Below are 12204 nucleotides of genomic sequence, written 5' to 3'. Positions count from 1 at the left end.
TTGTAGATCTGGTGAACAAAAACTCGAGATCTAGCTCTTAGTCTGAGTTGCCATCTAGGAGGGTACTTGGTGGGTAGTGGAGGGGATGTTTCCACTTCTTTGTCACATGGGTTTTGGACACCCATAAAATCTACCAGTGGCTCAAAACTAATTCCAAATTTGCTGGTAAATAGATAGTTCAGCCTTGGAAGGAGGATTTACGTTGCAGCCTGTCAAACTGTCAACCTATTACCTGTCCAACGCCTCTCACTTTTTCAGGGTAGTGACAGATGAACCTGGTGGTTCTGGCTGTCAAGCTTTTCCTTGTATCTTTCTCATATGCCATGGCTACCTCCAGACGTTTTTGAATGGCTTTTCTCCGTCTTGCTGCATTGCCCTGCGTCCCTTGTGTGTGTCCCTCAGGTTGTGGAGGTGAGAGTCATATCAATGGTGGGAAAGAAAGGATGTGGATATGCCGGTGTTGGACTGGGGTAAGCACCCCAAGAAAGGGACAGAGCACCAAAGACAGAACTGAGAGAGCAAAACAGAGATACTGAGAGTCAGCAGAGAGGGCACTGATGAAATAATATCCTCTTCCTATTCATCTTGCTTGACTTAGAAAATAAGAGAGGCAAAAAAGAGAACGTGAGAAAAGACTGGCAGCTCATGCAAAACCCTTCTGTAGGCATGTAAACAGTAAAAAGGTGTAAGGATAAGCCCAGCAACTCAGAAAACGTCACAGAAAAGTAATAATTCTAGTGTCCTCCTGCCCCGCAACCCAGAAACCGGAGCAACCCCATTGTACCAATTCCTGCGGTCCAAGGAAATAGTTCACCACTGCTGTTCCCTGTCACTGGGTCAACTTCAAACTCACAAAGCCAATGTTCCGTGCCCTTCCACTTTGCTGACAAACGTGTTACTTTGTACTTTTATCTACTGCCTTTTGGAAGTCCATGTACACCCACATCAGCCACATTACCCCCTCAACCCTCTGCGTTCCCTCATCAAAAAAACTGAATCACGCGCGCTAAAGATGATTTGCCTTTATTAAATCCACGCTGGCTTCCCTTAATTAATTAAGAAGTCTGACAACACCAGGTTTAAGTCCAACCAATTCTCACCTGTCGAAGGGACAAACCCCGAAAGCTTGTGAGTTTACTATCAAATAAATCGGTTGGACTTAAACCTGGTGTTGTCAGACTTTTTACTGTGTTTACCCCAGTCCAACGCCGGCATCTCCACATCATTCCCTTAATTAATCCACACTTATCCAAGCGACTGTTAATTTGTCGCTTGGTTCTAAGCTTTCCTGCCACTTGTTAAGTTGCCCAGCAACTCAGGCCAGTCAGCTTAACAAGTGGCAGTAGATAAAGTACAAAGTGACGCGTTTGTCAGCAAGGAACAGTGGCTTTGTGAATTTGAGTTTGGCTCAGTGACAGGGAACAGCAGTGGTGAACTATTTTCTCAGACCGCAGGAATTGATACAGTGGGGTTGCGGGGCAGGAGGACACTAGAATTATTATTTTTCTGTGAAGTTTACTATGAATCGCCGGTTCCAACGCACCTCTTCCCAATGAGCTCAATGTATAGCGCACAAGAAACAATTTTGATTTGATTTATTATTGTCACACGTATTAACATACAGTGGAAAGTATTGTTTCTTGCGCACTATACAGACAAAGCATACCGTTCATAGCGAAGGAAATGAGAAAGTTCAGCATGTAGTGTTACAGTCATAGCTAGGGTGTAGAAAAAGATCAATTTAATGCAAGGTAAATCCATTTAACAGTCTGACAGCGGCAGGGAAGAAACTGTTCTTGAGTTGGTTGGTATGTGACCTCAGACTTTGATATCTTTTTCCCGAAGGAAAAGAGAGAATGTCCGGGATGTGCGGGGTCCTTAATTATGCTGGCTGCTTTGAAGAGGCAGTGGGAAATGTAGACAGAGTGAATGGATGAGAGGCTGGTTTGCGTGATGGATTGGGCTACATTCATGACCTTTTGTAGTTCCTTGCGGTCTTGGGCAGAGCAGGAGCCATACCAAGCTGCGATACAACCAGAAAGAATGCTTTGTATGATGCATCTGCAAAAGTTGGTGAGAGTGGTAGCTGGAATGCCAAATTTCCTTAGTCTTCTGAGAAAGTAGAGGCGTTGGTGGGGCTTTCTTAACTATAGTGTCAGCATGGGGGGTCCAGGACAGGTTGTTGGTGATCTGGACACCTAAAAGCTTGAAGCTCTTGGCCTTTTTCAGTGTATATTAATACATGTGACAATAATAAATGAAATCAAATCAGTTATTCATTTTAGTCAGAAGAATGAGGGACAATTTCCCACCTTTGCATTTTCTCTCTGGCTGAAATGATGTTTGCTTTGTAAGAAGAACCATGGGCTTTATCAATAGAGGCTTTAGAGAGAATTGGATAGATCGGAAAACAAAAAAAAAATCATGGCTACGGGAAAGGACAGGGATGTAGGATTAGCAGAGTTGCTCTGGTAGAGAGCTGGCACTGAGAGGTTGGGCCGAATGGGCACCTCCTGTGCAGGAACCACTCGGTGGTGCAATGCGAGCCAGCTGCCGGCAGGTGGCGCAGTCTCAGCCCCGCCCTCTCTGCTGGCTTCTTGCGATCTCCATGGAGACGAGGGGGGGGGCGTGTCGGAGCGCGATGGCCGTCGGGACGCTGGAAGAGTGGAGCTGGAGGACCTACCGCCGGTCAGTCAGTCAGTCAGTCAGTGAGCGAGCGGCATGTCGGTGAGTGAGCAGCGACCGGCTGTGCTGCCGCTCTCCCCGCCTCAGCCGCACAGACAGGAGGCGGCGGCGGCGGGCGGCGCCAGGATGCCGGCCTGGAAGAGGGAGATCCTGGAGCGGCGGAAGGCCAAGCTGGCCAGCCCGGCGGACAGCCGGAGCTGGACCCCCAGCCGGGCGGCGTCCCATAGCAACCGGGCGGGAGAGGCGGACCGGGAGCGGGGGGAGGCGGCGGCGGCGGCTGCTCCTCCGGCCGGGGAGGCCGCTGCTGCTCCGGCCGGCGCCGTGCTGCTGGAGAGCATCGCTCCCATCCAGGAGAACCCGTTCATCCAGCGGGAGCGGCGGCGGCGGCGGCTGCTGGCCGAGCGCCAGGCCCCGGCGGGCGGCTCGGCCAGGCCGGTGCAGCAGCTGCTGGAGCTGTACAGCCACATGCCGGGGGTCCGCACCATCCAGGCCGACAACATCATCATCATCGAGTCCGACCCCGACTACTTCCCCGAGGCCGGCCCGGCCCGCCTCCACACGGTGGGCGAGCTGCTGTCGCGGGCCGGCCAGGGCAGCGTGGCCGAGATCCGGGCCGCCGAGGTGCTCATCTACCAGGGCCCGCTGAGCCGCAGCGAGGAGAACCTCAGCACGCTGAGCGCCGAGGAGCCGCGGGCCGCCGCGCTGCACGGCAAAGTCAGCCGCCTGCTCCAGAAGTTCGACCGCAACTACGCCAAGCCGAGCCGCTCCCGGAGCACGGAGAATCTGCTGGACGGCTTCTCCCCTTCCCCGGGCCGCCACACCAAGCCACCCCCGTTGCCAAAACCCCCCCGGCAGGAGGAGCCGGCCAGAGCGGGGGGCTCTCCGACCCCCGGCTCCCCACCGGCCAACCTCTCCCCCTTCCAGCCCAAATCCTCGCCCACCAAAGCCCCCGGCCCGCCGTCTCCTGCCCGCGCCCCCGCTGGCCGCCCGCCCGGCCCGGGGGAGAGGGCGGAAGGCAGACCCTTCTCCGTCTCCTCTTACCGAAAGCAGTTTGAGAACGTGCCCGCCCCTGGACGGCAGCTCCGACACAAGGAGCTGCCCCCCAGGAAAGCTCCCGCTCCCAGGAGCAACGAGAAGGACTGGAAGGAGGACAGTAAGCTGGTAGAGAATGGTCACCCGGACTCAGTGGAGACTGGCTCATTCCCTGTGCCTGAAGGAGGGATGGACAGTGCCGCTCGGCTGGATGACGCTGGGAGTGGCCGGGTACCACCTTCAGCCAGTGCTTCCAGCAGAGAGCTTTCCAAAGGGGCCACTACCTGGAGGCCAGAGTCTGAGAAGAAAGCCTCAGAGTCCAGCCCCGAGACGCCCCAGCCTGCTGCAGACGGGTGTTCCAGACCACCATCTGCACAACCCAGTGCCACTCCCCCGGGAAAGGTGAGCCAAAACCACAGCGTGGAGGGTTCAGCCAAAGTAACTCCAAACCAGTGCAATGGTGTGTCCGCTTCCACCAGCCTGAACAACTCCTTTGATATCGTACCTGCCAAACCTCCAGATTTTTCATCCATTCCTGAAGGTGACATCCAGGCAAGGGCACTGGCCAACCTCAAAAAGCAGTCCAGGAACTCGTTTGTCGTGATTCCAAAGAAGAGAGCGGGTGCCTCTGTGGAGTCCACTGAGGTTTGTGGTAATGGGGAAACGAACAAATCTTGTGAAAAGCCAAAAATCGAAAATGGTGCTTCCACTCCTGAGGCTCAAACGAGCAGAATTCCAGCTGTTTCTTCGGAATTGGTCAGCCCATCTGATAAACAGAGTAAAGAAGGAAAATTACCTGCCGGAGCATCACCTCTTCCGAAAGCAGATTTCAAGCCAAAAGTGGAAGAGACCTTGAAAAAACATACATCAAGTGGTAGCTATGATGTCTTTTCCAGACATACAGATGCTCAGTTTTCAGTTGGGAAAGAAACGAGTGTGTTACCCACTGAGATGTCCGAAGCAGAGCGGAATGCTGAATCCACTGTCGTCATCACAAAAGTAACATCTCTGAGTGAAGACCCCCCCATCACTAACATAGATGATGTCTTGGCAACAGCTGAGAAAGAAACTTCCAAACAGCGGCCTAGGGCCTCACCAGCTGTAGCAAAGGACCAACCTTCTGAAGAATCATTTGGTGGCCCACAGCACCCCTTTGTGCAGCGAAAGAGTGGCAACACCTTCACCGTTGTTCCTCAAAGGAAGCCAGCTATCAAAGACCAGCAGCCCTCTGTCAATGCAAATGAGATTTCTCAGGAAAATGGGACTGATGAGCAGTCAGTAGAAGATTCTGAAACATCGCTTGCCAAACTGGGGGTGTTATTAAAGAAGCGTTATCCTCTTGCTGAGGACATACAGGTGATCGGAGGATATCTGTCACTGGAGCGATCGTGTTTGTCCAAAGCTGGTTCCACAAGGAAGAAGGTAAGCTTACTGATTCAAATAACATCTTGGCATTCATGTGAGGTTTGAATTTCCAAGGAACGAGAGTGGACTGATTCTGATGGGATTTTTCTGGGTGACAGGTTGCTGATATTTTATCTTTCAGCATGTAACTTGAATATGCTGGGATAAAACGATCACAAAATGTTACTTGTCAGTAAAACATGTTTTAGCATGCAAAAGTAAAGCCACCATAGTCTCAGATAACCATAAGCTACTCTCCCCTTTGAGGGGGAGAGCTGACTCGTGGTGGTTTAACCTGAGGATCACCACACCTCAGATGAGGGGCAGTGTTGAGAAGGTGGGTCTTCATTAATAACCTCAGCCGCTACAAGAATTCGACCTGCACTGTTGGCATTGCTTTGCATGAGCTGTCGAGCCAACTGATGCTTTTTGCAGGGTAAAGCTGTACCTCAACAATATTCTTCAACCTTAGTAAGTGTCCCCCTGCCCTCCCACCCTTGCGAACTAGTGATTATTAGGTCCCACACTATTCTGCTTTTATGCTGAGGGACCATGGTTAAGAAAGGTGTAATTCTCACTTTTCATTCCCAGTGTTTTTGAAAATAAATAATTAGATCAATGATTGATATCGAATGAAGTAATCAGGTGAAGTGTATACACAATGTGCTTCATGCATGACCAGACCTGTCAGCGGTCCACAAAGAGCAGGAAAATCATTTTTACATCGTGAGCAGTTAGAACTACGTTGCCCAAGAATGATGGAGGCTGATTTTTTTGTGGCTTTGAAAAGACAATTGGATAATTAAAGAGAAGCAATTTGCAGGACTGCGGGGAATTGGACTAGCTGAGCAACTGAGGGAGACCCACCGTGGCCATGATGGAGTGAATGCCTTGCTTTTGTGCCGTTGACATTTTCTATATAATTATGTGAACCTACAATTATTATCTGGGCAGCATCTGATTTGAACTGAAGGGGAATATTTTGATTTTAAGTTAAATAATGACTGCCTTACCAGGAAGGTAATAATAACTTGGAGTAGCTCAACATTCATCTTTGCTGGTCACTTCAGAAACTGTAATTTTATTTGAAATGCAGATGCTATTTTTGAAACTGCTCCTAACAGTTTGCTTTGCTGTTGCTGGCTGACTTCCTGTGAGAGATTGGGATGTTGTGTTGGAGCTGCCAGAAACTGGAACTGAACAAACTTGCCACTATTTATTGTGCATTTCAGGGATTCTCATCCTTGTGGATTTCTAAAACCTTATTCATGAGGTAGATATGATTGGAAGAGCCAGCATTTATCAACTTAATTGCCCTTAGCCCATGTAATCCGTGTAGGATCAGTGCTCCCACAACAGCACCCAAATAGTTGTTATTCTGTGGTTTTTTTGGAGATTTTTTTTTCCAAGGACTACTTGAAGGTAAGACAAAGATTTAAGTAAGAAACCAAATTGTTCACGATGCAGGAATTTGCAAACCTGCCCCATGCTTCCATTAAAGGAGAGACTCTGGTGGGCAGGTAGCCAAGAATCCAACAGCAATTAAACAGTTCCTTCATTCGCTCCCTCCCACTCAACTGCATGAGCCTCCTCCTGTGGCTGAAATTAAAGTGTACTTGACTAGACTACCAATTTTCTGCACATCAAAATGTTATTTATAAAATAGAAAACACATGATGACAGGCGAAAAGCGTTGTACAGAGACCGAGGGTTCTATAGCAGCAATCTTTTTAAAGAGAAGCCTGTGTGGGACAGAAAAACTGGATTTCCCCAGCAATTCTTTTTCTTCCACCCAGATTTGTCAACTAATTGGACCAATATGAGGAAGAAAACCCACTGGAAAGTTTTTAACTTTTTCTTTGGTTATTGGTCCCAGCAGTGGTTTGCAAACTCAAAAGCCAAGCCAGGAGGAGGGTTTTAGAACTGCGAGAAAAAGCTTTTTTTGCACAAAACTTGAACTCCTATCCATAAATAAGCTCTAATGTTGTCAGTTAACCCTGCACCCCCTCTCTTTCACCCTGAGATGCTTCCTTTTCCCCAAACAAGTTGAGGAACTAATTTGTCCTGTACCAGAGAGATTGTAGCCTTTTCCCTGAACACAGCCAGTGGTAATACTGAGGCAAGGGTTGATTCCCATTGTTCGTGCCTATTTTTACTTTCATCAAAATTCTTGGAAAAGAGAAGAAACAATAAATGATTCCAGAGGGGGGAAACAAGTTTCAGTTGTCCATTTTGACTCCCAAGTTCTGAGGCTGTGCTCAGAATTATCTGCCTCTGTCTCTCTTCAACTTGCTGAAAAGTTTTTTTGCTTATGATTCCCCTCTTTTCCATGTTCGGTATGTTATATGGAAAGGAGGCACTTTGACCAATTGCACTAAAATGTGCTTACCCAGGTGCCCTTATAAGACAAACATGATGTTGATTTGCGGTTATGCTTAAACTTTGTCTTTAATAATTCTGATACCAAACCTCTTACAACATAAATAATTCACACAACTCCATCGTAATTTACCTGGATACTACCCGTGAGATAGATCTGGCTAGGCACACTCCTCCAGGTATGAATCGTGATCTTGGGTCTTCTATGTGGTGAAGGTTGGTCCCAAGTCTTTGCTACTTCCTCAGTGGATTCTCACTGCGACTCTGCCTGCCAACACTGAGTCTTTGCTGGGGGTGACCTCCAGGTGTCTCCTCTTGTTTCGCTCTTTGTGCCTTTCTGAAAGGTTCTCTGGTTGCCAGCCAATGAGGTTACCAGGTAGGATTGCAGCACTCAATGGAATTGCTGATTCCATATATGGAAGATACTGGGGCCCACTAGGTGTGCACTCGAGGATGGACAAGATGCATTTAGTATATGCGGTAATGGTGGGAATTTGAGGTTTCAGAGAATCTGGCTGAAACTGGGGAATGCACAGTCCTTTGTTTGGTCAGGGCTGAGGTTTCAGCCTCCAGGGCAAGTCCAGACTTGTCATTGGTTGCCTTTAACCTTTGTTTGTGTTTGAACTTGGCGAGTATGAATTCCCATTAGGTTTGGCTGCAGAGGCTTGTTGGTTGCTGTTTAATTGTTGAATTCTGTATCTGGCCTAACTGTCCAGCCATGGACCACTTGGCCACAGCTGTTCCAACTTGTCTAGTCACCGATTCCCCTTCTGCCACCCTCGCTGATCCTCCAGTCATAGATTTTGTTTCTGATGGAGAGACAGAATCTGAGATTGGAGGAGCTGCTGCTCTCATTCTGTCTGTCCATCCCGTGTCACTGCTTCTCCAATCAAAATTTGCATTGTTTTCCTCTTCCCGAACTTGTTCAGTCCTGTTTGGTCAACCAAACCATAACGGAAAGTAATATTGCAGGAGAATGATCTTCCTTGATTTCTTGTGTTCTGGCTTTTGTTTCTTGTAGGCTACTGAGGTTTTGAACTGTTCACCCAATGTATTTTGAATCTTGCCTCTTACTACTGTTAGGAGGGCACAACCTCAGGATAAAGGGACAATCCTTTAAAACAGAGATGAGAAAGAATTTATTCTGCCAGAAGTGGTGAACCTGTGGAACTCTTTGCTGCAGAAGGCTGTGGAGGCCAGGTCATTGAGTGTCTTTAAGACAGATAGTTAGGTCCTTGATTGATAAGGGAATTAGGGGTTATGGGGAAAAGGCAGGAGAATGGGATGAGAAAAATATCAGTCATGATTGAATGACGAAGCAGACTCAATGGCCATGTGGGCTCATTCTCCTGTATCTTAGTTGCAGGACTTTAATCTAGACACTCTGAAGGCTGAGTGATGTTGTCCAAATCAGGATGTTATGTAGTTGGGAGGGGAAATTGTAAGTGGCGATGCTACCCTGCATTTGCTGCCATTGTCCTTCCAGCTGGTAGATGGTGGTTGTGGGTTTGGCAATTTGAAGGAGACTCAGTGAGTTGTTGCAGTGTCTTGTATACACTACTACTGTGTGTTGGTGATGGAGTGAGTGAATAGTAATGAAAATCTCTGCCTATTTATAGCAGGGTGAAGGGTTAATAAGACTAGAATGGAAAATGAGATTCTCAGTCTGTGGCAAGTGATTTAGAATTTGGATTTTATGAAAGGGCCAGTTATATGGAGGTCACTGAAGCAACTGAGAGATTGAGGTGTTTCATTTTCTTTCTCCAAATTCAGGTTTCAGAAATTTGTAGAGACTTTCACTTGTCACTGTTTTTTTCAGAGAATTTTGCCATGCTTTGTTGGAATTCTCAGCACGACAGCAGTTTAACATTTGGATTGAATATCATTATAGAATCTCTACAGTGCAGAAGAGACCATTTGGCCTCTCAGATCTGCACTGGCTCTCTACATGAGCATCTTACCCAAGCCCTCTTTCCCCCACCCTATCCCAGTAACCTTACATATGTAGCATGGCTAATCCATCCAACCTAGACAACTTGGGAAACTATGGGACAAATTAACATGACTGGTCAACCTGATATGCACGTGTTTGGACTGTGGGAGGAAACCCACGCAGACATGGGGAGAAAGATTTCCACAGTAAATTCATTGCAGTGTTAATGTAAGCCTACTTGTGACACTGATAAATTGGGAAAAAAAAGCAAGCAAACTCCACGCAGGCAGTCATTCAAGGCCAGAGTTGAACCCGGATCCCCGGAGCTGTGAGGCAGCAGTGTTAACTACATGACCTTTGATATGGAATATGCATGTACATGAGGGATAGTTGCTAAACATGCGGGACATCCTGCAGTGACACAAAGTACATCTGCATGTGGGAAATGAGAGACCTACAGGTACTGGGGCATATTTACTTGAAGATATTCGGTGTATGTTGAGGAAATGCATTGTCGTGATGAGAGGAGTAGATAGTATACAGTATGGGGCTGAGTGCAGTGTCTGGTATGCCTATGCCCAAATGATGGGGTGGTGATATTGATTTCTTTACTGGAAATGCTTCATCATTTCTTTGAGCTTATTTTATTGATACATAGATTTGATGTGGTTATCTGCAGTTTTGTAGTTTATTGGTCAAGCAGCAGGAGGCTTAATATCCTTTGGTATGGAAAGAGACACACTCATCCTTCCCATTGCCAAGCTGGTTAATGTTTCTGAATAAACCTATTCTGAAAATGTATCAAATCATTAGGTTAGGGCAATGATTTCTACACAATCATTTATTTAAGAAGGGCAGTTTGAGCTTTACATTTCACTGGTTGCTCACAGGCAGATGAATGTCAATATAAAAAATGTGAGCTTGCTGACATCCTGTGCTGTAAGTAATCACTTAGATCTCATGGTGACAATTAGTCATCTGGCAGGTTCAAAAGTCATTTCTATTCATCGTTTGTGACCGAAGCTTCAAGTGCAAAGACTGCTTCACGTTGGGCTGGTATAAATAACTCAGGTGTGGTTTCCTGGTCTGAAACTGTGAAACATCAACTGTGAATAAATATGGATTGGCTTTGTAAAGTTTGAGGGACTCCCCTTCAGTTTTAGGTTATCCTGATTTCAGTGTGATATTACAGGGCTGTAAATTTAAACCAACAGAAGAACTCAATGCTGTGTGACTATTCATTTGGTATTGAGGTTAGGAAGGGAGATGGAAGACAAAAGGATTGAGGGGTTTGCGATGAGGTGCAGTATATAATGAGTTAACATGTCCTTTTCTGTCATTTTCAATGTTCCTGATGCATTACAAACAGATCAATCTGACTTTGACAGGCAGCCAGTGGTATTAAAACCTATGCCATGTTTGACCCAGACACCTAGGCTGTCCTCTAAGGTGCTATTTAAGGCATGCTCCCTATTGCTTGATATTGTTGCATTACATACACTGCGCATACACACACTGTATGTACACTGTATGACTGGGTAACTCAGTAAATCAACAAAGACTAAGGATCCCTTGTATTTTCATTTGGAAACCCTTCTTATTTCAGACAAAATGAAGGATTTATGTTTAACATTTATTCTGAAAATATCTCCAGGTATTACCCCAGAATCTAGAGCAATGATTTTCATGCACAATCAGTTTTTTCAGGAGGAGTTGCATAAGCCTTGCATTTGTCGACGAACAAAACTTGGAAGCATTGTCAACTATGAGAATAGTGTAGAACTTCAAAAACACGTAGACAAATTGGTAGGGTGGGGCTGATAGGTTGCAGTTTAAAGTTTAACATGAGTGTGAAGTGATGCATTTTGGTTAGAAGAACACGGAGAAACAACATAAGGGGATACAGGAGCAGGGATTGGGTGTACGTGTGTGTAGATCATTGAAGGTGGTAGGTGAGGGAGAGACAGTATCCTGGGCTTTATTAATAGGGGCATAGAATACAAGAACAAGGAAATTGTGTTGAACCTCAGCTGGAGCATTGCATACAGTTCTGGGGCTGCATTGAAAAGCATAACAATTCCATTGAGCTGCTTCTATTTTCCAGAATAGGAAGTGAAGGCACAAAGCATGACCAAGCTTGCTGTTTATTATATAGGAATGTGATTGCTTGTGCTCAGTTGTGTCACTACAAGTTGTAGGTGTTGTTTTGCTCGTGGGATCCAGGCAGCGCTTGTACGAAGGTAAACATGCTTTGGACTGTGATTGAGTGTCTCAGATTCCGTACCTTTTGCTATCGTGGTTTGATGCCTTTACTCATTCCATCTGTGTCCAAGTCTGGCTTTGATTCAGGTGTTTATGTTCTATGCAGTTTGCTGTGTCATAGCTTCAATCAAGCACTGGAAATTTAAAAGCACTCTATCCTTCTAAATTAGCACTAGTTGTCAGGGAGGTGGCGGTGGGATGAATGTTAAAATGAGTCCAAGCTGTGGTGTTAGTGAGATACTACCAGTTCCTGTATATTAGTGTCATAAATGTTTCAATTTTCAGCATTAATTGGATACTCTCTCCCTGTTAATTTTACTATTATAATTCTGTTCAAAAGTTTCTAAAAATAATTAAAAATTAATTTTGAGTGTGTTATAAATCACTCTCTTGCCTTAGAGATCTGTAAGTTACAGAACCAGTGTGAATTTGGCATCTCCTCTGAAGCAATTATTATCGGAATACAGTACCCAGGATGATGCTGAACATAGTGAAGACACCTGACCAGC

The 12204-nt window shown here is 46.3% G+C and overlaps 1 protein-coding gene across 1 annotated transcript in view; it reads left to right on the top strand.

Annotated features, from left to right (window-relative positions):
- Window positions 1–2721: 2721 nt before the first annotated feature.
- The window catches only part of tprn (taperin), a 66754-nt gene continuing 57271 nt past the window's right edge, over window positions 2722–12204 (top strand). The window contains exon 1 of the mRNA XM_080212486.1: window positions 2722–5139. Coding sequence (XP_080068612.1) covers window positions 2722–5139 — 2418 coding nt within the window. The remainder of the gene's footprint in view (window positions 5140–12204) is intronic.

The sequence above is a fragment of the Carcharhinus amblyrhynchos genome, chromosome 25 (assembly GCF_965287045.1).
Source record: "Carcharhinus amblyrhynchos chromosome 25, sCarAmb.v2.hapA, whole genome shotgun sequence".
NCBI lineage: Eukaryota > Metazoa > Chordata > Chondrichthyes > Carcharhiniformes > Carcharhinidae > Carcharhinus > Carcharhinus amblyrhynchos.
Note: the sequence above shows the minus strand (reverse complement) of the source record. Positions and strands in the feature narration are given on the sequence as shown.